The sequence below is a fragment of the Microdochium trichocladiopsis genome (assembly GCF_020744255.1).
Source record: "Microdochium trichocladiopsis strain MPI-CAGE-CH-0230 chromosome Unknown B0I36scaffold_23, whole genome shotgun sequence".
NCBI classification, from domain to species: domain Eukaryota; kingdom Fungi; phylum Ascomycota; class Sordariomycetes; order Xylariales; family Microdochiaceae; genus Microdochium; species Microdochium trichocladiopsis.
In genome coordinates, this window is record NW_025763566.1 from 24980 (window position 1) to 52048 (window position 27069).

The following is a 27069-nucleotide window of genomic DNA, read 5'->3' on the forward strand; positions in this document are numbered from 1 at the left end:
GGGCCTAGAATCACTGTCCCCGCGACCCTTGTGGGGAACCTCCGGTGAGCAACCTCTTGCAAGGCCCCACCAAATGCAACAGGGGACCGGTTCGCATAATCGCAAATTCCGGTCGTAGCTGCCCTAATCTGCTGAAAGGGCCATTGGCTTTTCGCTGGGGCCCCAGTGACCCCGGGTTCAGCCCGAATGGAGGAACGTTGTACTGTATTCTCTGGTGGTGTGGAAGAGTGGCCAGCCAGTCGACGAGCCCATTCATGTGGTGGGAATGGCCGTGTCCTTGTTCAAAAACCGTGGGAGGCCTTCCAAACGCCGGAAACGGTTCCCTTCTCAAAATAGCTACAATACGTTGATATGGCGATGCGAGCAAGAAGTAGCCGTCACAGAGACTTTCAAGTCGCTGCGATTTTGCACTCCAAGAGTCGGAACATCACGTCCTTGTCGGCGTTCGGACGCTCGATTTTCTTGTCTACACGGCTAGCCCGGATGAGTGCCTGATCTAGATGGTCCAAGTCATCCGTCGTCATTATGAGCAGCCGACCCTCATGTGACGATACGCCATCGAGAGCGTTGAGAAGCTCCGATAGCGACAGCTTCCCTTGAGATCGGGGCCGGTCCCGGGCGGCATCTTCCTTGGCTTGGCTGATGTCCGTTTCGCTTTGCCGAGGCTGCGCTAGACCAACAGCGTCCACGTCTTCCAGCAGGAGGACACAACGAGGCGGGAGTTCCGCAAGCAGAGAGCTTAGGGAGTGGCTTCCGACGGCAGAGATGTTGAGGATGTAGACGTCCAAGTCAAAGCGCCCCGCCAAAGACAAGCACAAACTGGACTTCCCGGTCCCAGGCGGCCCGTAAAGCAAGTATCCCTTTCGGTAAGGGATGCCACGGCTGAGATGCCATGCGGGAGCTTCCTGATGCAAGAAGCCTTCGATGTCCTGTATGAGTGCCGCCTTCACCTCCTCATTCATGACAACAGTGGAGATTGGCCTGATGCTTTTCACGTGCGTCCTTTTCCGCTTGCCATCATAGTGTTCGAAGATAGTGGTCTTGTTCTTGGTCAGCTTCAGGACTGCTGGGGATCCAAAGCACGAGACCGTGACCACCTCCTCCATATGAAAGCCGAGGTCTTTCTCCACAGAGCGAAACCAGAACAAATACTTGTTGTAGACGAAGTAGGACATTCCCTTCCAAGGAGAGTAGTGCAGAGGCTTCTTCTGCGTCCTGTTCTCATCGCCGAATGACCGTCTCCAGCCGACTCGGACGAGAGACGACCGTGCCCTGTGAGCGAATGGCTGAGAGGTCAACCAGAGACCAACCATGTCGTACGCTTCACTGGAATATTGGACGTGGACCGTCGAAGCTGCTAACTGTTAGAAGATGTCTTCAAGCCGGCAAGGGGACGAACCAAAGTGAGTCTCCGCCACGCCCCAGACATATCTGCAAACATGTCTGCATCACCAGAAGAACTGGTGTTAGGCTTTGGCGCACGTTTAGAGGCCACAAGGCTTTTTGAGGAGCGCCAAAGACCTGAGGAAGCTTGCCGCAGCTTGCAAGCGGCACACTGCTTCGTCCATGAGGAGCTAGTTTCTCACACTCTAGCTGCGTTCGCTTGTCTACAGGGCGATATATACACTCTATAGCCAGTAGTCTGGACAAGACAAGTCAAAATCACTAAGGTCCTCACAAACTCATCCTACCGTGACCACTCTTCTGATGGGGTCGTTCCTATCATTTCAGCAAGTCTTTCCCAGCGGTCGCAGGTGTCTTGCCAAGGGTGGGCGTACTGTCTGCGAACGACGCTCCGCAGCGGCCCCTGAAGGATACCCGCCGGTTCGGAAGCTGGGTTGTTTGGCTTGAAGGAAGAGCAGATGACTCGGTATGGGCTACGCATATTGAACCGTCGAGGAGGAAAGCTTCGCGCGAACGGCTTGCCGTTGTCGGAACAGTTGAGCCGAAACCAGTCCTCGGTGTGCTCGATAGAGGCTGCTCACGCTCGCTGTCTACAGCTCTGCCCTGGCCATTGCATCCACTGGTTTCTGCAGCTCCCTTTGGCTCATAGTATCGATGAGTTACAGCCACCTTAAGGATGCCGCCCACTTCTCCGTATCGCTCACCCTCCCACCTATGGTAGGTGCCTTTGGGAGGTTATGGCACGGGTGACTGTCCCCCAGCCAGTAGACATCTTGAGAGAGGACTTGGATTGATGCATCATCCGGCTCACGGCGCCACACGTGTCATACCTAATGTCTAATAGGTTGGATTGAAAAGTGCCAAGGTGGTATTCGTGCCACACCAGCGCTTCAGAACGCAAGAGTATTGGCTAGCCTCCTGAAACCCCTGCGGCCGAGAAACGGTTGCAAAGACCTGCGCCCCGACGTTAGCAATGATTTTCCGTTAACAGACCGTTACACATGGTTCGAGCTGCATCATTTCCAAGCTGCGAAAAGCCCTGCAATCGACTACCCCGAACCACGACGAGGACGTTTAGCCAAGAGCTCATCGCCCCGCAGATTGTCGAGTTCTACTCAAAGGAAGGGATCTTCTTAGGCGATAAGAGGTCACTGGAGGTTGTCATACGCGACGTGACAGGCATTCCTACCAGGGCTTTACGAGATACACCATTATCCGACTTTACGACTTCTGAACGCGAGGCGTGGATACGCAACCGGGAAACAAAGTATGAGGAAGACATGGTATACTCGCTGCTTGGGATATTTGGCGTTTACATGCAACTCATCTATGGCGAGGGTCGCGAACAAGCACGGAGAAGATTGCGAGAGGAGGTCCAGAAATCTGTGAAAGGTAAGACGCCGCTTGGCAACAGAGGATTCATGTTTACTAACACACTTAGGCACTCACTACAACAAGTTCTCGATCAGCTTCAGCCTTTCTGGCGTCCCCGAGACTCCACATTTCGTAGCAAGAGACGGGGAAGTAGCCGAGATGCGAAGAATGCTATGCTCGGATGGAAGCCGTCGCATTGTCGTGCTACATGGTCTCGGCGGCATTGGCAAGACACAGCTGGCTGCGACGTATATAAACCGATATCGGGACGAGTACTCGGCCATCTTCTGGCTCAATATTAAGGATGAAGCGTCCATCTAATAGAGCTTTGCTAGGATCGCAACGTAGATCCTGGAGCAGAATGCCAATGTCGGCAGCCTCAAGGGACTGAACCTACAGCAAGACCACGACGAGATTATCCAGGCTGTAAAGGCGTGGCTCAGCTTGCTAGGTAACACGCGATGGCTCATTGTGTATGATAACTACGACAACCTAAGGCTTCCAGGGCGGAAATCCGATGTAGCGATTGATATATACTAGTTTCTGCCGACGGCATATCAGGGCTCAGTGATAATTACAACACGGCTGTCGCAAATTGACATAGGACATCACATTCGAATTGAGAAACTCAAATCCGAACACGAGAGCCTACAAATACTTTCAAAGACATTAGGCCGAATTGGCTTATAAGATAGTGAGAATCTCGTGGCACTTAATATTCGGCGACTAATGGCGTTTCAGATGGTGATGTAAAAGACCTTGTGCGAGAATTGGACGGGCTTCCACTGGCTCTGGCTACTGCTGGAGCATATCTGAAGCGCGCCCCGATCAGCATACCCAAGTACCTTCGATACTACAAGGAATCTTGGGCAAGACTTACTGGTAATCTGCATCTCGGATCCTATGCAGATCGTACCTTGGCTACAACATGGCAGCTCTCATATGAACATGTTCAAACACAAAACCCACTTGCGGCTCATCTGCTCCAGTGGTGGGCCTACTTCAACAACGAAGACATATGGTATGATCTCATCCAGGCTAGCAACGAAGACGGCCCCATGTGGATGAAGCAGCTTTCAGGAGAGCTTAACTTCAACGATGCGATGGGCGTACTCTACGACTACAGCCTTGTCGAACCTACAACCATATTCCAGGAGATACAAGGGTACAGTATATATGGTTGTCTGCATTTATGGACGGTCCATATATTGAACGAGGAGTGGGACAGCGCCTTGAACAAGCTTGCAGTCGAAAGCGTGGCGTCGCAGGTTCCATCCAACATTGAAGCTGAATATTGGCTGCTTCAGAAGCGACTAATTCCACATGCAATCCGGTCTTGTTCAACAGTACGGGAGAGCGATATTCCTTCGAACTGGGCTTTCCATTCTCTAGGCTATCTTTATTCTGACCAAGGAAAGCTGAACGAGGCCGAGAAGATGTACTTGCGAGCGCTCCATGGATACGAGAGAGCTGTGGGACTTGATAATGTCACGATATATCGACCAGCGATTAACACCCTTTCGAACCTAGGATCTTTACGGTTTGAACAGAACCGTGTGAGTGAAGCGCGGCGATATTATCGACGTGCTCATGATAGCCTTGAGCAGCTCCTCGGGCCATCGCATCCGGCTGTCCAATCAGCGCGACAAACTCTCGAGCTTACAAATGTCGCCGTTGAAGCTGTGACGTCTTCAAGTGATGACCAACATTTGGCAGATCCAACACAACCCCAGGTGTCGAAGACGAGGCGACAAGAGAAGCTGAAGCGGGTCCTAGGTCTTCATATGAAGTAGAAAAGTCAGCAGGATGTCATACAATGTACCGCATTTGCCATGATTTCAGTTCAACGTCACGAACAAAGCCGCTGATGAAATTGCTGCTCTCTTGTCGGCTGAAGAGCCTTTTGTGGCCGGTAATATACGCACGCTGTCATCCATAATGAGTCACAGTTTTGGGCTCGAGCGGGACGTACTTGATTGCTGAGGAGCTGGGACTGATGCCGCTCCTGCAAAAGTAACCCACCACGATGAACTTTATTTCTAACAGGTGCTTGTTGTGGGGCTATCTGCATAGTGCATCTCACAGTGTGCAATAATCTACTGGTCCGTGCGGAAACATTAACTAGTGTCTAAAAAGCGGACACATGTGGCGGTCACTACTGTAGTGTTGTCTTGGTGACTCAAGTGCCTCGCCTAAGCCCTACCACGGCGTTGGCCTACTGACCTGCTTAACTTTGGATAGGAGCACGAATACCCATAGCAGAATTCTCGGTTGGGGGGCTCACAAGTATTTCTACGAGGTACAACTTTAAGAAATCCAGGTATGATATGAGCTTGTACGTATTGAGAACCAGTACTTCCAGTCTAAGACGCTAGCGGAGACTGCAGTGTCCAGTTGTGAATCGCCTGGAAGACTTATTAAATAGCGACAGGTCTTCCCGCCATGCGCTGAGAGATAGATTTCTCCTTGTATTTGACCGAGTCTACTTCACAAGTGGTTGTGGTCTGCAATAGCGTATCAGACGCAGGGTAGCGATTAGGCTGTATGGTATTCCGTCTGGATACTCGGCCCTAGCGATTATCCTCGATAGTCTCAGGAAGTACTATACATAACTATAGCAATGGGCTTATGGTAATGTAGTATTAAATGAATTCTAATCCATAGATATCCCGTCGGACTGGGGTAATTATCAGCGTATTCGTTATTATTATATAACACACTTAACGGTAACTTATGTATTATACATCGTAAGTATAACGTACTCCACAAGGGAGTGGGACAAACAAGGGAGTGGGTCACTTTCGTCCTACCTACGCGACAATATATAAGAGAAATCAACCACAACGCCTTAAATTAATTCAAACTATTCAGAATCCTCTTCTTCAGAGGTGGACTTAACTTTCTGACACGTACGCGCATTATGGCCGGGCTCCCCGCAGACGCCACAGCGTCGCGCGCGCGTCTCTGTCCTCGTACGGCTACTATGCTGACTCGTTTCTGCCCTTAACTGCTCCGTCGCGTCAATCTGGGACTTTAAATTCTTTGCCTGATCAATCGTAAGGGACCCTCCTTTCTGTAATTGCTTTCTCTTCGTACAGCGACGGCGGCTAAGGCGGTCATTTGCATCTCGAAGTTCGGCGAGTTTATGGCGTACAAGGGTCTGCTCGTGCACCATTATCGCGATTCCTTTATTTAGCTGCCGTAAGCTTGCAATTATTGATGAAGGAGAGCTACCCTAATGCCGTACGATACGATTCTTGATGTATTTAGTCTGCGATTCGGCTTTAATCGGGTTGTTTAGCGTCTTCGAGACCTAAGGTGGCGGAAGGCCTATAGTTGAACTTGGCGGAGTTGGCGTATGAGGCTTTACATCTAGCTGCGAAATAACATATTCCGGGTCGTACGGTACTAGGCCAGTCGCTCTAAAGCCTGCCTATATATTTGACTTGGTAATTGCAGCGTTGTACGCCTTGTAAAAGGCTAGGAGGAAGTCTTCCTTCACGATATGGGTAATATACGCCCGTATGAGACCTTCGATTTCTTTTCCGTACGCCCGTTTTAGAGGTCCGAAGTACCCGACATCGAGAGGCTGGAGCTTATGCGACGAATGAGCAGGTATATAGAGCGTAATTATGTTCTGGTCCTTGCAGTATAGCTCGAAATCGACTGAGTGGTGGCTCTCGTAGCTGTCGAGGATAAGGAGCCGGTAAGCGCCCTTCGTACGGCTCTTTATATGAAAATCGAAGTGTTTTACCTATTCGAGACCTTTCTCATTCGTCGTCCAGCCGTTTTCAGTAAGCGTAATTACCCAGTTAGGCGGTAGAGGGCTTTCGGTCGTCCAGGAGTTGAGGTGGACCTTCCCTGCGAAGATGATGTACGGCGGAATCGAATTGCCGGACGACCCGATACCCTAGATTACTATAACCCATTCCTAATTCCCTTGTTGCACGGCTCTTAGCTTGCCGCGTCGATCGGAGGTCGTAACCACAGTCTCGGCGGAGATCTTACCTATCGCGAAGCCCGTCTCGTCGAAGTTGTAGATATCGTCATTGTAGATACCGTATTCGCGATTATATTCCGTACGAGGGTAAACCACGCGCGATACGCGTCCGGATCTTCGCAGAGGACTCTCTGATAGTCGATTCTTCGATTAAAACGCGTTCGGAGCTCAGGTCGTCGTCGTACGAAGTTTGCAGCCCAGTTGGTTCCGACGCGCGGCGCGTCGCGTACGCGGAGGAGTCGATCCGCCATTTCTCGAACACCACTAAGGCGCGGTGGAAATGATCGCGAATCTAGGTCGATTACGTATCGTACAATGCTGTTCTCTTCGTATGAGGTCAATTTCTGGCTTTGTGGTCGTGAATCGCGCTTTGCAGGTTGACCATAGTATCGTCTGTGGAGTGTTGATTTCGACACGTTGTATATCGATGCAGCTTTACGAATTGTCAATTGTTGGTTTGTTTTAAGCGCATTAAGCGCTAGAATCAAATCGCCTTCAGTTGATTGTCGTGGCATAATTATTGGTGGAGGAAAATAAGAAGAAAGAGAGTGTCTTTCAGAAAGCGGGAAAGTGTCCCACTCCCTTGTTTGTCCCACTCCCTTGTGGAGTACGTTATGTATATTGTTTGGGATTTTTTCGCATGCTTTGGAGTGGCCGCGGAATATGACTCCAGGTCGAAGATCTGTACGGAGTCTTGCTATGGATTCTTCGTCTGTGTATTTGGCTTCTTTCTTGATTTCCAAACGTATAAGTTCGCGGAAGGCCATCAAAGTTTCGGAAGCCACGAAGCTCCGGTTTTTAACTTTTGGCCAGATCCCCACGGTATAGAGTTCATTTTGGACTATATTGTCTAGGAACTCAGACAACGCGGTTTTCAAATAGTCTTCGTACCCACGTAGCTCCTCTTCTATAAGTTCTCGATTATCCGTGACCTTGCTTTGATGTCCTTCTTGTTTGGCAAGGCTCTTCACCCTCTTCGTCTTTGTGCCCGTCTTAGCTCTTGGTACAACATTGAGCCTCATAGGACTCATTTTGCTCGCAGTTCCGCTAGTCTTCGGAACGCTCTCTTTGATTATCTCCGTAGCGCTCTTCGATTGGAGAGACAAGATAAAGTCTTTTATCGCCCAGGAGTTACGGCTAACTTTATTCACCGCTTGGGCCAGTGGCAGGAGGCGTTCGGCCTCAGTAGCCCCGGTCTGCTCGAGTATGAATCTGCCTACGACAGCTGCAAGCTGTAGATAGGGTTGGCTCGTTTTGTGGCGCATCTCTTCGAATTTGTTCTTTCTATTTCCCGCTTTCCATTTTCTGATTATGTTATCGAGTCTTTTGGGCGATTTATCCGGATCCAACTCCTCCCGAGCCAGATTCCGGTGGTACTTTTCGAAAGTCTTCCAAAGGGGGTGAAGTGTTTCAATGCCGGACCAGTCTATCTCAGTTAGTTCGCGGGTCAAGTCTTTGATACACGTATGAGCTGCAAGTCGCTTAATCTTGTGCAGCCTGCCTTTTCCAATTGAGTCCATAACCTGTAGAAACCGGAAGTTTTCCGATACTTGAAACTCTGTTTGTTCCCATGGTTGAACTCCTATTTGTTCCCATTGACCATTGATGTACGAACGAATCCAGAGTTTGATTAGCGATGCAAGGGCGTAATATGCCTTTGCGTCCTCAATGCTGATTTTGGCGTATTCTCTCGCAATGTGCTTAGTAACGAGCGTGAAAAACGCCCGCAAGTTGATCTGATCTATCCCAACTTCAGCCTCGATTAGTTTCTTTACATCCTGATTCTCGGCAAAAGCTCTAAGCTTCAGCAAAAGAGATTCCAGCGGTAATTGACTGGCCATTCTCAAGGCCTGATCTCGTTCTTTTTTAAAGCTTGCCAACTCGTGGATCTCAGTCCAATCCTTTGCAACAAGCTCTTGAAAAGCTTGCGTGACATGGTTTTGCATTTTAATAAGAACCAGTACTTTCAGCTGGACCCGTTTGTACTCCTCCGCCGCGTAGGTTCCTGGGTATATGTACCCACGAGCCAACTTGGCAAAAAGGAACTAGCTCCACGTAAAAGGTTTTACTGAGTCACACAATGTCACGCATCCCTAACCTAACATTGACCAAAGGGATGTTTACGGAACCGCCAAGACTATATAGTTAGAATGAAAAACACAGCGGATGAGACCGCGCTAGCCGTCGATCATTGCAGATTCAGCGCCGAATTAACAGGCGACAAAAAAAGGGTACTAGTCAGGGACAACAAAAGAGTACTAGGAACCTATACCTGAGGAACTTAGTACTATAGTACCTACTGTCTGATTCCAGGGCGCTTTTTAGCTAAATCCATGGGACCCGCGCGCGCCACCCATCTCCGACAGCATCCCTGCATACCGTGAAGTCTCGCTCGTTCTCTCTCTGGACATGTCATGTTCAACGAAAGGTCTGTGCACGTAGCAGGTCTATCTTATTCTAGCCCCCTTTCCCGCGAATTTACTCAACACGCTTTACCCTGGATTTCTTTTCTACCCCCATATTTTTCACTAAATGTGATCCACCGATATATCCAAAAAACCGACAGCAGCCGGGTAGCCTCTAGTAGAACGATGCGCAACCAGTCTCTAACTGACTCCGCGACTACGCTGGAACGCGGAAAGGATCCCGACCCGGTCTTAATATACCTACAGCTTTACGCCGACCTAACATACAATGTCCTCATCTGCTGTAGACCCAAATGCCGATACGCTATTTCACCATACGGAGCCCAGTGTCACAATCCAGCCTCCGGGGTCAACCGACTTAGATTGATCGCTGAAGTACAAAGGAGGTGACTATCTAGAGTAAAGGGAATCCAGTTGACCATATACTTTTGTCCTTCATCGCTGAGTTTACGTGGTCACCCCCTCCTGTATGACGTTCATGCTTCTGGTGATGACCGTCAGTCTTGGCGTGGTGACGGTCATGTAGCCGTCACGACAGCGCATATTGGTGTGAAGCTGAGCGTGGCTGACTATCGCCACGTGGCTATCGAGCTATGTCGACACATTCGAAGACTAGTCACTCAGCAGCTCGAGGTTGATATGGGTGATGAGGCCAACTGTGACAACCCGCAGAACTTTGAGGACCGGCTTACTGGCGAAGCACGCAGGCAGAACAAGGTCGAGTACGTTTGGGGTTTACAGGCCACGATCGCGCCCCATGTGGCCAGATCGGCTTGGCAGCCCTGCGAATGCCCCCTCAGGAGCGACAAAGACTGGAGTAATGTTGATTCTTCCTATTCCGCGAATACCTGGACGAGTGGAGGAGGACGAGCTTCCGAGCACCAATTCGAACATGTGAGGACCCCCGGGGCTCGGAGCCACCGCCAAGATGCATCCGAGCCAGCACTACTGGCGAGGCCGGGCAAGTGCTCCTGTGTCGGACTGTTGATATCGCTGGAGGAATGCTTCTTCGCAACTCTCAGCAACCAATCCTATGTCCCTTTAGAAGACCCCTTTCGGTCTCTCCATAGAGCGTATGGTTGCAGTGGCTTCGGAGTCATGGATCGCTTTAGAAAGCCGGGTACAATACATAGTAGTTCACCAGCATTTGACGAGACCTTAGGCTGCGCCGCCAAGTGTGCGGCAACGGAAGATATCTTGACAAGGATAGAGGTGCACTGACCAAATGTCAAGCTGCCGTCCAAGAGTGATACACGCGATGGATATGCTTGAAAGATAGAACACGCTGGATCATACCTGTAATTGGGCTATCGTGACCGCCCAACACACGACGCGAGGATCCCGGCACAGTGGGGCTTTCCAAAAGGAAGAGGTCGTCCTTGAGTACGCCTTCGTGCACCTACCTATTAAAAAGGGCCTTCACGGCATCCTCCTCCCATCATAATATACAATAGCTTTGGGTTTTCTAAACTCATTGGGCTTCTTTGAATTCCATAGAAATCCACTACCGGACTCTCTATTCGTGCGACATCTAGCTGGTGTCCTGAACGGAGGTGGGCGGGAGACTGAGAAAGTGGGCCCACCGTGATCAGCGAGACGTTGCCTGCAAACGATGGCCAAGCATCTGGTCTGCGAGCGTGTGGAGACTGGCACGCTCCATATGCATGGGTGCTCTGGGTTCTATGAGGCACCGGCTCAAGGGTGGCCAGCTACGGGCGGTCAAATCAGCAGCGGCGGCAGCAGTAGAAGGCTTCCGAGGGCACGTGGACCCATACGAGGCAGAGCCCCCGGTGGGCGGCAGTCCAACTATCACGGAGCTGCAGGTCTACTCCGGATTCTGCTGTATAGCGTGCCGATTCGTGACAAGAAGGCGGGAAGAGATTCAGAAGCACCGGGCTAGAGAGGCGGTCAGCCATGATCCCGGCCAAAAGGACTGTTCGGCAGGCATAGGCCACACGTATTGGAAAGAAGTGCGACTACAGTCGTTCTCGTCGGCAATGCACCGCACGCGGTACTGGATCGTAGGAACGCCGGCAGCGGGGCAAGCTACCACGCATGCAAGGGCGGAGCCGGGGCCGGATGGCGGCGGTGGAGGTCAAGACTGTGAGGCCAAGATGGCGGCAAAAGTGGTGACCGAATATGCGGAGTGGGGCCGGACATGGCCGAGCTCCAGCGCGTAGCTGGTCTGCATGCCAGCTCTGTCCAGCAGCCAGAAGGCCCTGGTAATGATCATTGGGGGATCTCGCGTTGTCACGAATTAGGCCTCTGCGTATCGCATTACAGGTCCAGAGGGATTGGCGCGTAAGTATAATACTCGGCGTAATCTTCTGCATTTGGGGGTGCCTTAATGGAGAATCTGACTTTAGGTCGCTGTGGTGGTGCCCAGCATGGCGGGGGAACACACAAAGCAGAGGCGGCTGGGCTTGGCTGACACGATTCATTCCCGCCACCAGGATTTCGGAGGGGGTGGTGTTGTGCTGGCTGGTGCCCGTAACGAGAAGGACAGTGGCCAGCCCATTCTGACGAGCTGCAGCTTGTCGAGTTGCTAGATGGTGCTGCCTGCCCACCTACCCAAGCACGAGCTGATTCCACGCGCCGCGCCGGCCGCCGGCCCACACCCTTGTCCACTAGAGTAGCCGCTGCACGCGAGCCTCACCGCCGCGCGCCGCTCCGTCTCAATCATCGCGCCTGTCAAATCGCGACAACGCCTGCCGCGCTCTCGTCGATCCCTCAGAATCAGCTTGAATTTGCTCCTGTTCGGAGCCGTGCGCGCGTCGGCGTCTGCAAGTCAGTCAGCACCTCGGGCCGCATCACCCGCCCAACCAAGCCCACACACCTTTACAAGCTTTTCCTCGCCTGCGCCGCGCATAGCAGCCGATATCCATCCTCTTTGCTTGCTGCAAGTCTCATATCATCGTGGGCAGTATCCCTCCTTCTTGCCGCTGGATAGAGACAGGGTCCCCTGCCGCGTGCGCCACGCCACCGTAGCTCTCTAGCTGCAGATCTTGTAGTAGCTCCTGCTGCGCCATCCGCACAGCACTTGCCCCCCCCTCCGAGGCTGCGCGCAACTCCAACGCGGCGCTTTGTTGCAGGCTCTCCGCTGCTGCCTGGGCCTACTTGCTCTATTTTCCTTTCCAAGAGATTGCGCTGAGCTTTAACTGTCTGTTCCTCGGCTACTGCTCAGCCGTCCACGCGGCCCAGACACGTCGCTTGAATCCCACGCGCGAATATCGCATAGCAAACAGGTAACGCTGCTGCCAAAAGCACGCCAATCTTCAAGGTTCGAAGAACATACGATTCTGCAGCAATGGCCACCGCTCGCAAGCGGCCTCGGCCAGAGGAGTCCACTGAAAACGTGGCCGAGTGCCCTTTCACCGTCATCCATCCGGATCCCAATGAGAAGGAGATGAAGACAAAGCGCCGCCGTGGCGGTTCAGAGGATCGGCCTGCGCCTCCGCCAAAAATCCACCTCCAGGTCTCGCCATTCTCTCCGATCGGCAAGTTCAACGCCAAGGACAACACCATGGACCGCCACTACCAGATCGCTCCGTTTGCCAAGTGGATGGACATGACCAGATATAACAGCTTCGTTTGTACGCGGTCCTCCCTCATATCACCCCCTCCTTTGTCTCAATCTGTCTTGTGATGTCTCCTGCTTCGTCCTCTGACAACTTGTACCTTGATCGATACTGACATGCGGGTGCATAGTGCATGGTGTCAAGTACCACAGTGAAGGCTTCGTCTTCGTGGCTAACAACAACACGATTGAGCGCCAGAAAACCCTCGGCGAGTCCCGTCAACCTAGACAGAAGTTGGATGACGACTGGGTCGCAAGGATTCTCGAAATCCGCGCCGCGGACGAGCATCACGTGTATGCGCGCGTCTACTGGATGTACTGGCCTGATGAGCTGCCGGCAGGCACGACAGAAGGAAAGCGAGTCATCAAGGGTAGGCAGTCTTACCACGGCAACGACGAGCTCATCGCTTCCAATCACAGTAAGGAATTCTGCGTGCCCAAACTGGTATGTATCGCGTGGATAGCTGACATACGTCATCTTTGCAGTGGATGTCATCAACGTCGTCAGTGTCACGGCAAGCGCTACTATTCATCAGTGGAACGAGAAGAATGACGATAAATTACAGCCGGGTCTATATTGGCGCCAAGCTTTTGATGTGCAAACCATGGATCTCTCGGTATGCCATTCACATTCGCACAGGACGGGCGCTAGAAAGTGCCTGCTGCTGAGACTGTACTAACTCATGTGTTTATACCAGTCTGCAGAAGAATATTGCCGCTGCAACCGTCCCGAAAACCCCGACAAGGAACTCATTTGCTGTACCAAAAAGGAGTGCGACAGGTGGCTGCACCCCGATTGCCTGGCTCACGAAGCTCTACTCCGCACTCTCGCACGCCTCGGAACTAACAAACCTCACAAGCCGACGCCCGTCAAGGACGAGCAAGATAACGAGACTGGCTGCCTGCCTCCGTCGCCCAGCGAGTTCGGAGCAGTTACAACGGCCGATCCCTCTATTGATGTGAAGCCCGAGGAGCAGAACACCATCAAGATGGCTGATATCGAAAATGTGCTTCCCATTATCACGGCAGAGCGCACAGGACAGGCGCCAGAACCAAAGAAGAAAGGCCGCGGCCGCAGATCAGATGCCCAGAAAGCAAAACTATACGAGGGTTATTTCTCTGCCACCATTAGAAGTGACGCCAGTCCGCCAGTTGTCGAGATCACTGATTTGCGGGAAGAAGTGACCGGTGGTCTCAAGGAGTGGACGGAGCCTCTGGACTGCCTTGTTTGTGGTCAGAAAATCCACCAAACCAGGAAACTCTAGCATCTGTTGGAAGAGTTTTCCTAGAAGCATAAGCCAGACGACAAAGACGATAGAGGTCCATGGAACAGACGATCGGTACATGAGATCTTGCAGGATCGCTCAATTTTCGAGGTAATAAGGAAGCCAACCGGACCCAGGTTACCTAGAGACTCTTCGCAGCATGCGTAGATAATGTTCTCAGACCTACCTACTGTCTCATTCCACCCCATAATCGAGTCAACTTCCAGGGGTCCACACGCATGCAGTGTCCACCGTGCACACGGCGACGTCCCTCTCATTTGGTAAGGCGTTGTTCACCATTTGCGGGCCTCAGTGTATCGATCTTGACCCACACAATGGCCAAATGTATTACAATGACAACGTGAAGCTCCTTCACTACGGCGGATTTGAATGTGGCCAGCTTCTCGATGACGGGCCCATAGTGAGATGTTGATAAGGAGATCTCGTCCACTGAGTACGTCGCGGGATGATAACGCAATCAGCGAAACAAGACGGAACCGAGCCGGGAGGTGCCTCGCTTCCATTTTGGGGGACAAGGGCGCCAGCAAGCCGACAGCAGCACAAGAAATGTTGTTTGAGTGGGTACTCAGGGTCAGCCTGCTGGAAGATGCGGATATCAGGAAGGCAAAACTCAATTACTACACCAAAGTCGTGCACCGACTAAGACCGATGTAAGTATCGTGACTCCAGATTGCTGCCACGATCCCGACTGTTACAGCGAGGCATCCATCCATCACCACATGCAGGTCCTTCATCTCATCCACACTCTCTGCCACGGATCCTTAACAGTCTCTCCTGCCCTGCTCAACTCCTCTCCAGCCCAGTTCGCTTTTGGTCTTCCAAGCGTAAGTGCTTACAAACCTCGTGGTGTCGGAGATTCTTTGCGTCTTTCTTGACTTTCTCGAAAGTTGGAACATAAGCAGACTGGAGATACTCTTCAATCTGTCCGTACGTCTTACATAGACCCTCGACCAGTTTTTGTCCAACCATCCCTCAATCACGTCACGATCTACGTTAGGCAAGGTTTTCATAATTCAATAGACAAGGCAATACTTACGTGGTTCCAGAGTCCATTTATTAGCATCGTTATGCAAATTCATAAGTTCCACATCGTCCAAACCTCGGTCAAACAACTCCCAAATGTCGGGAGTGTCTGTGTGCTACTTTCTCTTGAACGTCTTATCACTACCTCGTGCCGCGTGAAAGGTTCCTTTGTGCTAAAGGCACATGTCAGGGCTTGGCCTGTTGACTCATCTAGAAGGCCGTGCCCTCCGCGCCACCATTATGACGACCTTATCCGCGCATCCGCCTTTTGCGACGTCTAACAGAGATAGACGGAGCACAGCCACACAGCTATGGCGCATCTTCTGGAGCGGCAAATCGCCCTTCGCAAATACATAAGCAGGCTCTACCAAAAGAGGACGGCTTTGATCTGGAGGCTCATTTGTCCTGTTGCGTCAAAATTCCAATCAAGCCGACCTGCTGTCACTTTCGCCATAATATTACGAAATGTACAAGTGCAGAGCATACACGCAGAAATGTAGTCCGAAAAGCGGAAACGGGTCTCAGGGTAATGACCTACGTGCCTCCATCTTGGACCCGTGGTCCGCGATTTCAATATTATACATCAGTGGTAAACGAACAATAATTAATGCATGCTCTTCACTTCTCGGCATGCCAGGGGACAAGAGTCAGGCGCCGAGGCAAGGCCCCCGAGAATCACGAGGTTTGAGCACCCCGTTCTCTCGAAACGATAGGAGCCAGTCTATCTCCCGTGCCAGGCACCGCCACAAAACCTTGCAAGGCATACAGGCGTCGGAAGAGAATGAGAACGTATATAATCGGTTGTTAGAGCCGGCCACTTACGCGAACTTCTGCCCATCCACACCAAGATCATACCATACACCACACTATCATCATAAGTGACTCCACAAAACACAGAGAGCACCGTCGCCGATTCAGGACAGCAGACCTTCCCAGGATTTGACGCAACAGATGGTATGCTCCATGATGCAGTCAGCATCATCCCCGTATTGCGCGCAGCACGTTTATCGCCCGTCCCGACTGCCGCGCATCTCGACCGATGCAGACATCGATTCGGGTGTTAAACCCGCGCAAGATTTGAGTGATCGCTCGAAGCTCTGGGCCGAAATCAATCAGTGCGGTTGGGAAACGGAGAGCGCGAGACGTCTCCCTCACGACAAAGCCATGCGCAAGGCTTATATCAAGTGGCAGAAGCATCTGCGCAGTATGGTCTTGCTTCCGGACCCCAGTGCGGGGCAGGGGAGCGAAGTGGCGATAGGAATGGATATATATGATGCCTATCTCTTAGATTTCAGCTCCTTTATACGGCTACAGGTGCGCTTTCCCTTGAACATCTGGACCAGGCAAGCGCTAATGTTACGACCGGCCCCGCTTTCCCCAGATCACGCAAGATCTGACCACAAAAATGTATTTCTTCTGGGTGAGAGAAGGCCCTATTGGTCAATCAGGCCAATTGATCAAGACCGCTGAAAGCCCAGACTTGGGGGTACTATCGAGAAAGTTCAGCTACCACTTCAAGCGCTATACTGGCAAGGTGTGGGCACGGCGCTACACTGTTTCCCCAGATGAAACACGAGTCAGGCGGTACGAGTTCGTAGAGCTCGACTACGGACAAACCTTACATTTACCGGACCTACCCGACTATACGGCTCTGCACTCGACTGCTCCGGACGAAATCAAAGTCCTTCTGGACTTGGCGTTGTATGGCAAAGTATCACCTGTAACGACCAAGCCCCAGACAACGGAACGTCATGGTCACCATACACGGCGCCTTTCAACCAGCTCAGTCGCTATACAATATATCTCGCCTTCCGGATTTTGAAGGAGATACAAAGCCTGCTGGATAGCAGCGGCACTTCTCTGAGCTGGAAGGCTTTGCAGCGTCATACAACTCGCTACAGAAAGCAAATTCCGCTGTATCAGGGTCAGAGAATCTTCACACCAGTAATTTCAAGCTACAAGGCACTGTACCTCGAGTTACGGCTTCTGCACTCGCTGTCGCCCTATCAGCAGGAGATTTCGCGGACCGTGCACGTTGTTACGTAGCGCGCGATGATGGACTGGCGGTTTCACGGTGCACTCGCACTGCCATGGCACCATGCTTATAGTTCCTTGAGTCACGGTTTTAGACGCCTGGAAGATCCTACATCGACCGAATACAGGGAACTTTGCCAGTATTTATTCGGCTCGAATCAGCCCACTCACAAGATGAGCTTCGAGATCAAGGATATCTACCGAGTCTTTGTCAAAACCGGAGCGAGAAACGCATATAATGACTGGATTCAGAGTCGCGATGACCGCGACAACGAGGAGCGCCTGCTTTTATGGCACGGTACTAGGCTCTCTTCGCTGCATGGCATCCTGGATGTGGGCCTGCAGATCCGACGCCGTGGCGTCTTGTACACTGGCACCATGTTTGGTGAGGGTATATACCTAGCGGATTCATCGAGCAAGTCAGCAGGGTACTGTCGAACCCGAGGTAGCACTGGAGATGGTGATGCGGTTCTGCTTCTATGCGAGGCCGACGTCGGAAAAGCTCGCTTACAGGATAACTCTTCCAATTATTTCGCTCACTTTGATATCGCGGCCTCGTGTGGCCAATACAGGTGTTTTCAAGGGCTTGGTAAATCTCAGCCAGTGCGTTGGAAGAGGACCACCTGGGATATGCAAAGGGCACCTGCTGCCAAAGCAGGTGTTGTGCAGCTGGTAAGTTGACGGATCCTGTAATGCTAGCTTCCGCTGCGTAGAGCTTTCTGGTGAAGGATATACCTTCGCCACGATGGGAAAAGAGATATCCCTCACCAGAAAGCTCTACGCAGTCCAGAACTCTTCGTTTGCTGAGTGCCTCTGGCACGAGATCACTTTGTTACATCTTCCGGCAGATGTAAGGTCACAGTCATTGAAACACCAAGCTGACAGTTTTCGTTATTTTTTTCTAGCCCGACACTCGGATTCCGTATCATGCATCGAACCCGCGAGGGGATTTGAAATTTAACGAATACGTTATTTACGATCCCTCGACTTGACCATTCGATACATTCTTCATCTGAAAATAAGTACTGCTAGGTAATTGAAGAACGGAACAAATTGAGATCCCAGCCTCCGCCTCGCCTGCTTTCCTCCTTCACCCACCTGCACAACCACCACGACTACCCTCCCACGACCTTCATCAATCCTGACACATCATCTCATCATTAGCTGGCAAGCGTTCCAACAGACCATCGCGACAATTGCACACACTTTGGGGCTAACCTTGCCAACCCACCACCACCACCCCGAAGGGTCGGAGGAACCAATCAGTCCTCCCCGGGGAGGTATCTTCTCCCCCTTTCTGCTTTTCATTTTCCTACTGTCCCATACGTAGCTATTCAGCTTGCCATCATCAACAGTTCAAGATAGGAACCAATAGTACACAAGAGCCACCGGCAGATTTTGCAGCCTTTTGGCCATGAACCGACAACGAGTCACGACGCCCTCACGTTTTGCCAAGCATACACAGCAGTGACACCGAACTACCATCATGGCCACGCCAGCAGTCGAGGAGCAAACCCTCCGCAAACAGCGTGTGCGTGCACTGGCTGCCAACCTCGATAAAGGCATCGGTGGACTGGACGTGCTGAAGGCAGTTGACGACACCTACGTGCCTCCAAAGAGCGGACATAATCGGCCTGGGGTCGCGCACGGCACCACGCCATACGGCCTCTCTCACAAGTTGCGTGGTCGACTGATGTCGAGCGAGGCAATCGATGGCAAGTGTATCTTTTTCAAGGACGTTCTCATCCGCCACACCGTCGTCTTCCGCAAGATCCAGATCGTCGACGGCGTCACTCCGCAAGTCACACAAGCGCACCCAGCATGCCCTGATGGGCCAGTGCGTTGCTGCCAGTACTCAAATGGGCGCGATACGACATCCTTCCCAGAGAAATGGTTGAAGCTCACAGAAGCTGCCTTCCGACCCTCAAGATCTCGGGTTGTCACGTCTGCGGTCAAGATGTCGCTCGTGATGGCTCTTGGCGACAATGTCCACTTTCCGGCAGCCATCTAAAGCTTTTGCTCGCCACTCTTGTCCGTTGTGAGTCTCCATATACGGATCGCTGCGTGCACAGTGCATGGGAATGAGCGGGCCGAAGTTGACAAATTGCGTGGCATTCCCACGCGATGACGAGAGGTGTCATGATTTGGCTTGACTTGCTCATGAAGATCATCATTGCCTCCCTGGTCCTGGTGCGCTGGTCTTCATGGGGATGGAAGGTCAGCTAAATCGTGGCATCACTCGATATATCTGCATGATTCGCTGGAAAACGTTGGCTGTAGATGCACTTGGGCACCTGGACAGCCCCCAGAGCGACGAAATCCTTGTTGTCTATCATATCTCCATGCTCGTCCAACAACACCGTTTGATTCAGATAGTGCTGATGATCTGAACGCGAGCTGAGGTCGTTGGGTAGTAATCGCATGACCCCAAAACAGAAACATCTCAGCACCTCGAATGCGATGAAAGGTAGAGGCTGATCAGGGAAGTGGGCGTGCAAGGTCTTGATGGAGTCCCAAAGCCACGTGCCCTACCCCACAATCTACCAACCTCTCACGACATCTCACGACGCATGACACGCCCCTGCTGCTTTCTGATCTGCCGGCATCACTTGCGGCGACACGCAATGTCAGACCCTGGCTTTTCATACTTGTGCTCGGCTCCGTCCACTTAAGCTTCGGGCGTGGTGGTTGGGCGGGGACAGGCATCGGGATGTGGAGGAGCTTCGCCAGCCCATGCCGTGAGTGGAGTCGAGGCGGAGGCTTTCCATGGGGTTGCCAGGATTCATGTTGGAGAGAGGCTGAGGCTGGCCGGGTCTGTGGAGGAAACTCAGTCCGGAGCACAATCGCGGAGCACGATATAATCTGGGGTCAAGTCCAGGTCTACCCCAGACTCTCCGCTTCCTCCTTCGCCTTGGCCACGGCAGTGTTCAACCTTGTCCTCACGGTGATACTTGCACATTTACTTACCATCAGTGGAACGACCGCACGATTTACGAGCTCGTCATGGCTGACAATAAGCCCGCCGCCATCGATACGATGGACCACATTGACGATGCGCGCAGCGGCAGCGGTCACGAACATTCCGAGAAACCAGCAGCCACGGGCGCCGCCACCCACGTGGCCGGCGATGCCCTCCTCCTCGACAAGCAGGGCAACATCCGGCGCCTGCCCATTCCATCAAACGACCCCAATGATCCCCTCAACTTCAAGACGTGGGAGAAGGCAGCGACCATCTTCTGCTGCTGCTGGTTCTGTAAGTCTCAATTGCATTCCCCCGCTGCAATGCAGGGAACGTGTGCTGATTGTGCTTGGTAGCCTCGATGTCCCTTGCTCTTGCAGCCGGGCTTGGGCCGTTGTTGGGAGTCTTCTTTGGGATGTACGCTCCTCAGGGCTACAGCCCGGGCCAGATTGTTTATCTCCTCACGATTCCCGCGTTGTGCATTGGGCTTGGTAAGTCTAGTGACCTCATACACACGTGAGACACGAGTGGCTAACACAATATTACCCCCAGGAAACTACATTGTCCTGCCTCTAGCTCTCGCATACGGCAGACGGCCCGTGTTCATCGGGTCCACCGTCGTCCTCCTCGCCTCCTCGATCGGCGCCGCCACGCAAAACTCGTACACGGGCCATCTCGGCGCGAGGATCGTGCAGGGACTGTCCACCGGCGCAACCGAGTCGGTTCTGCCTCTCATGCTCACCGAGCTCACGTATCTTCACCAGAGGAGCAGGGTGTTCGGCTTGTACTGGCTGACCCAGACGCTGATCTCGAACCTCCTGAACATCTTCTCGTCCTACATCAACGCCGCCCTGGGCTGGCAGTGGTACTACTGGGTCTTTGTTATCACGATCGCCGTGGGACTCGTTGCTTCCATCTTTGGTGCCTTCGAGACTCGCTACGCCCGTCCGGCCATGAGCATTGATGGCGTGGTCGTCTACACTGACGACTTTGGCGTGACCCATGTCGTCCCTGCCGACGAAGCGAGCAGCCACCCTGAGCTCCAAGCTCAGGGACTCGCTGGCCTTCCAGACAACACGCCATATGACGGCCCACAGCCCACTTACAAGAATCGTGTCGCGCTCTGGGGCAAACCCCACCCGACCCCAGCTAAGATCATGGTTAGCTCGTGGGTGCTCATGGTCAAGTGCTTGACATCGCCAGCTATCGTCTACGCAATCCTCATCAGCTCTGTTGCATTGGGTAAGTATCTTGCGTTGGCCTTCATTATTATCATATCATCTTTGCACAATGCAGAAAACGTGTCATCGCTTTTCCTTCGATTTGGTTTTCGTCGTTTTCGTCACTTCATTCCCCTCATCCATTCGACGCGCACGGCGACTGTCTTTCACGAAAACTAACAAGGAAACAGCCGGACTGATCAACCAGAGCCTGTCCTACAGTGAAGCGCTCATGGAGTACGGCTGGGCTCCTGAGTCTATCGGCCTCGTCAATGTTGGCGCCATCATCGGCTCGGTTCTGGGCTCCGCGTACTCGGTCTTCTTCGGCGACTGGCTTGTCCTCTGGCTGGCCAAGCGCAACCAGGGCATCCACAAGCCCGAGCACCGCATCATCGTCCTGGCTCCCATGGGCGTGCTTGGTTTTGCCACGCTGCTCGGCTACGCCTTCACCGTGCACGGTCTTCCGAGCTGGTGGGGTCTCATGGTGACGTTTACCTTTTACCAGATGGCCTGGGTGTCCGTGCTCATCATCTCGACCACGTTTGCCGCCGAGGTGTGGCCCAAGCACCCCGGTCCCGCGCTCGTCATGGTCGTCGGCAGCAAGAACATTGTCTCATTCTGCCTGACCTTTGCGTATACCCCCATGGTCGAGCACGGCGGCGTCACCTGGGCATTCTGCGTGCTTGCGGGTGTCTTTGCGGGGTGCTTCTTGCTGGGGTTCCCGGTCTACTTCCTCAACACGAAGTGGCGCAGGAACGAGAGCAAGAAGGACAGCATCAACTCGACGACGGACTAGATGATTTTGATGGCTTAAGTAGAGCGATTAGAGGACGTATCGCAAGATTGATCAGGCTAGTTCCCCTTTCTGAAGGACACGCGGTAGTTTAGCCATTGTACCTTGGTCAAACCAAATTGAGCTTTGCCGACTTCGTCTCAAGAGCATTCGTCTGTCCAGCCATGTGTCGTACCAGCAATACGGTGCATGTCACCATGTTATCATGCCGCACACCTGCAGCTGACAAATGTGTCATTGACCACTCCCCAAGCTTGCTGTGCGCACAGACTCGTCCCACGTGTCACGGGTTCGGCTTCTCGTGGCGCTAAATGCTCTCCACTCCAAACCCCACTTACCCCGGATTTCGTGATGTGGAGGGCTCCCCGCATCCCCGCCCCAGCTTAACCCCGTGCCTCCCGAGCCACGACGACCCCTCAGCCGCCTCCTCACGCCTGCAAGAGCCGACTCGACGGTGGAGACACGAACCGAGTTTCCAAGGGAACCATATGCATGTGGACATGGCATCGCTGCAGGGTTCGGTTCGCTCGGCCTAGCGCGTCGCGGATCACGCGGTTCGGAAGACACCCGCAGGGTGCAGGACCCCTGGAGTCGCTCTCCTCTTTGTCCTGTCTGCCTGTCAAGCAGTAGCTGCTATAAGTACTGGACAAGTCCCTCAGGTAGTTGGAAATTGGTAGCAGCTGCACATCTCCATCAACCGTTCCACTTCCGCCTTGTCTTCAGTCTGACCTGGTCTGACCTGCGCCTGTGTGTTATCATCAGCCATCCATCCACTTCACGTTTCACGACGCGATCCCCCCAAAAATGTCAGAAGGCGCCATCGCCAAGCTTGAGGCTCGGGTCCGCGCGGCCGAACGCCTTGCTGAGCGCGTAAGTTCTTTCCCTCGAAGCACTGCCTCAGTCATAAGACCCGGCAGTCTTCGCAGTCGACGATGGACTAGACATTTGTTGACTGACACCTTCTCACTCACACCACCAGGCCCAGGCCCGCGGCGCGATCGAGAACATCTTCTCCAAGTACATGCACCTACACAACGTCTTCCGCGACGAGGAGATCAAGCCCCTCCGGGTCAAGCGCGGCACCGAGGGCATCCACGCGCAGTACACCAACGTGGGCGTGTACACCGACTACGACTCGGTCATGAAGTACCACTCCGGCGGGCCGTCCCCCGTGGGAAAACTGATCCTGCACATGACCAACACCCCTGTCATCGAGGTCGCCGAGGACGGGCAGACGGCCAAAGGGTTCTGGCTCATGAACGGCCTCGAGTCGGGCACCACGGACCCGGCCAACGTCGGCGCCATGCCCGAGAACCTGTACGAGCCGGCCGACAAGAACGTGCAAGGGAAGCGGGTGTGGGCGCACTGGGTCTGGTGCCAGTACGCGCTCGACTTCCTCAAGCAGGACGGCGAGTGGAAGATCTGGCACTTCCGGTGCCTCGAGGTCGCCAGGGCGCCGTACAGCGAGAACTGGATCTCGTTTGCGGAGAAGAACCAGTTTGCGTTTGGCAAGGTATGTCTTGACCACTGCGTGCGCCGCACCTGTTCACTGGACAACACTGATCGCTTCCGACAGGGCTTGGCGTACTTTGGGGACGACGGAAAGGCTGTCTTCATGCCGCAGGTCGACAAGCCCGCTGAGAGCAGGTCAGACATCTACAGCCCGGACCGGGTGCAGAAGTTGGCCGTGAAGCTTCCCGAACCATACACGACTTTCAAAGATGTCCCGGCGTACTGAGTGGAATTTGGTATCAAAGAATCATGATGGTGTAGATGCATACAAAATAAGGCTCTTTGGCCGCCAGCCCCGTTCCCATCAGTCCGTGATGTGATGATTGGAGAGCGACGTAGTCCAGCCCGGAGATCTGCGAGAAATCGAGATGAAACGGTCCTACTTCCCTCATTCTTTTCCGCCCAAGCTGTATGCGCTTCAAAAACGCAGACTTTGGCTTGCCAGGAGAATTCTTTTCATCCTGTTGACCCTCCCCGTGACCCAATCTAGGGATCCGGACATTCGGTGGACATTCGGGCGGCATCCAATTTACAATCGTGCTACTAACTTACGTGGCGTCAGAACCGGCCTGAAGGTCCGCGGCGTGGTTGAGCAGACTGCACATAAGCTAATACACAAGGATGATTATCGCGACCCTCAAGCTGCAACCAGTGATAGCATGTTGACCACCTTGACGACGTCGCTTTCACATGCCACTGGTCGTGTCGAGCACTCTGTTTAGCCACACTGGAACCGATTGGTCCGCCCTCATACATCGAAGCAGCTTCCCAGGGGTTTAGACCTCTCTCCGCTGGGGCTGAAGCAGGACTTTTTGACACGTCGCTGCACACCCTGTTAAGCCCTAGATGTGCGACTCCGCGAGACATGGCGCGTAGGACCAAACTTCCGGAGAGGGCAAGGTATCAAAACCATGTGCAGGGGGCTCACTTTGATCATTGTTCAGAAACAATTTGCCGAGCCTGCTGGAAGTAAGAATCCCCCTCCATTACGGACTACGCTCCCGGCCAATGATTGCTTTGAGGTGGCGTTTCTCGCTACCAAGAGTGCGCGGATGGGCTTATGTCGGTAAGGACTTCTGACAGATCGAGTGAGGACGGTAGCAGAAACGATAGCGCCCTGTCAATGACACCATGCCCTCCTTGTTTCATACCATGGACTTCATCATTCATCCTTTCAGGCGCACCCTGAACAGCAGTTGCCAGCATGCTTGTAACGATGATTCCGAGCTGTCAAAGCCCTGCGGGTTATCAAGTGGTTCATTGTGTTGAGCATGACGTCCTGGATGCGGTGTCTGGTAAGCCTACGTCGAAGGCATAACTTCGCCGCGCGGGCCTATCTGGCACTCCACCGGCAAATCCCTAACCAAGGAATGCTTTCCTTCAGCGATGGCCGAGTGCAGCTGCAGGGCTGATGATCGACACGGCGATGGTCTTCCGTATGCATTAAAGAACACGGAAGTTCTCGTGGCACGGAACCCTTGTCTCCATCCCGGTGACCTGCAGAAGTTTAAAGCAGTCGAACATGCCTCTCTATCTCATCTCGTGGACTGCATTGTCTTTCCAGCACGTGGCAGACGCTCGCCGGCGGACATGATGTCAGGTGGCGATCTCGACGGTGATAAATTCCTGGTGTGCTGGGACAAAGACTTGATTCCGTCCACCTTGTCCCAACCAGCCGAGTATCCTACCACCGAGGAGCCCGTCAAGTTTCGTCCCATCACGGATGACGATAGGTTGGTCTACGTTGCCGAATATACGAACGCATCCCTGGGCAGGGTCAAGAATCTCTATCTGGATTGGGTACGGGTGAAAGGACCTATGGCTCCGGAATGTCAAGAGCTCAATCGGCTATTCTCGCAATGTGTGGACGGGATCCAAATCAAGATACCGCCGCGACTCGAATCTATTCCTGTTATTCCGTTAGACAACCAGAAGTTCATACTAGATGAGCTACATGAGGCAGCTGCAGCTGACATCGCTCGCGGACGACTGCGTGAGACCAATCTGGCCTGCGCAGAGTTCGACATCATCGAACTCTTGGTATCTCGTCAAGACATCGCGATCACGGAATTTGAGCTCTTTAAGTTGACGGCAAAGCGGTGTCGCAGGCATGGGATGTGTCTAGGAGACTTCCTGTCTTACTTTGACATGAACTCCTTGACGGCCGAGGAAAAGCACTGGGCTCTCTCTTCGACACAACAACTACAGTGGGCACCTTCTCTCATCCTCAATGCCCTTTGTACATCCAAGATCGTGTCCGAGAATGATATAGCTCACCATGAGCTGAATTCTCCTCGGCTGAGATGGAAGAGGGTATATGACTCCTCACAATGCCGACTTGCCACATTCCTAGACACTGCCGCCAAAACGTTCGAGGAAGTTCAGAAAAAGCTGGTAGTGGTTCAGGTGGATGAAAGATTGTCTCTCATGATATATATACCACGGATGATACCAAAGGCCCAAGACTGTCTCGTCCACGATGCTGTTCACGTCGTGGCCTTTCCGCATGCCAAAGACTTATCGTCTTTCGGCCGCCTGTCTTGCTCGACTCGGAAGAACTACCGCTTATACTGTGACGACAACCTGTTTCAGTTGTTTGAAGGAAAACGGAGCAATACATGGATATTCATCAAGCGAAGTGCTTCGGATGATACTGCATATCGCAGTACTATAAATAGAGGTGACCGGCGGCCACCGCGCAAACAGAGAACGGCACCGCACTACAGGAGAGCGGACAGCTCCAGCAGCGAATGGTGCCACTCACGATGAAGGACAAAGGCGTATATAGCATGGAGGATTTCCTAGACAGACAGTCATTACCTTTGGACTTCAGCGATCAATCTAAGTACCATTCTCACCCGCACTTGGACTAGTCACTCAATTGTCGAGACTGGTATCTCTTCCCAGAGACACGACAACCCCAGAGAGAGAACGACATTCGACGATTGTGATATTGCTTGAGCTTTACCTACTTTGCAGAACAGCAACCCCGAAGCCCGACCAGACGGTTAACCCCGGAGGTCGGATCGTGACATCAGTCTTTATCGGACTGGATATGCCAGCCAGCGAATCAGGTTGCGTGCTAATCATCTTGGATGAGGACTCTAGCTTCTTGAGGCCCTTAGCCTGATCGGTTGGTTAAACTGCTGTCTTCTCTATCTCTTATCTCTTACTTCTTTTCATAGCGTGCCACCAGAAGGGTGCGGGAGGCCACGCAATCTTATACTCGGTTTAACTGTTCTACCGCCTTCCATTGTCTCTCGCCACCGTGCCACTTAGGTAAGCCATGCTGACGAAAGGTAGAGTACTGTACAGTACTTTAGGCCGTGGGAACAGCACGGTGTAAGCGCCAAGGGGCCTTAAAGCGAGACCCCAGATATTAAAACATTGATGCAAACGCGGGAAGCCGATTTCGCTAGTGAATGTACAGTAGAGACCGAAATCTGTGTCCATTTTTCAGT

At 52.8% G+C, this 27069-nt stretch overlaps 10 protein-coding genes across 10 annotated transcripts; 8 read left to right on the forward strand and 2 right to left on the reverse strand.

Annotated features, from left to right (window-relative positions):
- Nucleotides 1-389: 389 nt before the first annotated feature.
- B0I36DRAFT_404657 (P-loop containing nucleoside triphosphate hydrolase protein) lies at nucleotides 390-1445 on the reverse strand (the record flags this gene model as incomplete). Its single annotated transcript, XM_046161779.1, has 2 exons — nucleotides 390-1354; nucleotides 1400-1445. Coding segments are annotated over 2 exons (1011 nt in total), but the record flags the coding sequence as incomplete, so codon positions are not given.
- A 960-nt stretch (nucleotides 1446-2405) lies between these two features.
- Nucleotides 2406-5000, forward strand: B0I36DRAFT_437158 (uncharacterized protein; the record flags this gene model as incomplete). The annotated part of the gene is made up of 5 exons (XM_046162891.1): nucleotides 2406-2796; nucleotides 2846-3026; nucleotides 3156-3229; nucleotides 3535-3943; nucleotides 4943-5000. The coding sequence occupies 5 exons, from the start codon at nucleotides 2406-2408 to the stop codon at nucleotides 4998-5000; spliced, it is 1113 nt and encodes a 370-aa protein (XP_046003667.1).
- A 4472-nt stretch (nucleotides 5001-9472) lies between these two features.
- On the forward strand, nucleotides 9473-10425 carry B0I36DRAFT_356943 (uncharacterized protein; the record flags this gene model as incomplete). The annotated part of the gene is made up of 2 exons (XM_046157715.1): nucleotides 9473-9552; nucleotides 9603-10425. 2 exons carry the CDS (start codon nucleotides 9473-9475, stop codon nucleotides 10423-10425), a joined length of 903 nt encoding a protein of 300 aa, XP_046003668.1.
- A 1431-nt stretch (nucleotides 10426-11856) lies between these two features.
- B0I36DRAFT_343343 (uncharacterized protein) lies at nucleotides 11857-12089 on the reverse strand (the record flags this gene model as incomplete). The annotated part of the gene is made up of 2 exons (XM_046156152.1): nucleotides 11857-11985; nucleotides 12019-12089. 2 exons carry the CDS (start codon nucleotides 12087-12089, stop codon nucleotides 11880-11882), a joined length of 177 nt encoding a protein of 58 aa, XP_046003669.1. The 3' UTR covers nucleotides 11857-11879.
- Nucleotides 12090-12349: 260 nt separating this feature from the next.
- On the forward strand, nucleotides 12350-14056 carry B0I36DRAFT_81216 (uncharacterized protein). Its single transcript, XM_046163388.1, has 4 exons — nucleotides 12350-12797; nucleotides 12913-13200; nucleotides 13268-13398; nucleotides 13480-14056. Exons 1-4 carry the CDS (start codon nucleotides 12512-12514, stop codon nucleotides 14044-14046), a joined length of 1272 nt encoding a protein of 423 aa, XP_046003670.1. The 5' UTR covers nucleotides 12350-12511; the 3' UTR covers nucleotides 14047-14056.
- Nucleotides 14057-17400: 3344 nt separating this feature from the next.
- Nucleotides 17401-17610, forward strand: B0I36DRAFT_204745 (uncharacterized protein; the record flags this gene model as incomplete). Its single annotated transcript, XM_046148815.1, has 1 exon — nucleotides 17401-17610. A coding segment is annotated over one exon (210 nt), but the record flags the coding sequence as incomplete, so codon positions are not given.
- A 1000-nt stretch (nucleotides 17611-18610) lies between these two features.
- On the forward strand, nucleotides 18611-19135 carry B0I36DRAFT_356946 (uncharacterized protein; the record flags this gene model as incomplete). Its single annotated transcript, XM_046157716.1, has 1 exon — nucleotides 18611-19135. One exon carries the CDS (start codon nucleotides 18611-18613, stop codon nucleotides 19133-19135), a length of 525 nt encoding a protein of 174 aa, XP_046003672.1.
- Nucleotides 19136-20160: 1025 nt separating this feature from the next.
- On the forward strand, nucleotides 20161-22225 carry B0I36DRAFT_426225 (major facilitator superfamily domain-containing protein; the record flags this gene model as incomplete). The annotated part of the gene is made up of 4 exons (XM_046162383.1): nucleotides 20161-20377; nucleotides 20440-20574; nucleotides 20660-21325; nucleotides 21495-22225. The coding sequence occupies 4 exons, from the start codon at nucleotides 20161-20163 to the stop codon at nucleotides 22097-22099; spliced, it is 1623 nt and encodes a 540-aa protein (XP_046003673.1). The 3' UTR covers nucleotides 22100-22225.
- A 675-nt stretch (nucleotides 22226-22900) lies between these two features.
- Nucleotides 22901-23834, forward strand: B0I36DRAFT_356948 (uncharacterized protein; the record flags this gene model as incomplete). Its single annotated transcript, XM_046157717.1, has 3 exons — nucleotides 22901-22966; nucleotides 23076-23609; nucleotides 23673-23834. The coding sequence occupies 3 exons, from the start codon at nucleotides 22901-22903 to the stop codon at nucleotides 23832-23834; spliced, it is 762 nt and encodes a 253-aa protein (XP_046003674.1).
- Nucleotides 23835-24519: 685 nt separating this feature from the next.
- B0I36DRAFT_356949 (RNA dependent RNA polymerase-domain-containing protein) lies at nucleotides 24520-26006 on the forward strand (the record flags this gene model as incomplete). Its single annotated transcript, XM_046157718.1, has 3 exons — nucleotides 24520-24577; nucleotides 24909-25921; nucleotides 25962-26006. The coding sequence occupies 3 exons, from the start codon at nucleotides 24520-24522 to the stop codon at nucleotides 26004-26006; spliced, it is 1116 nt and encodes a 371-aa protein (XP_046003675.1).
- Nucleotides 26007-27069: the final 1063 nt, after the last annotated feature.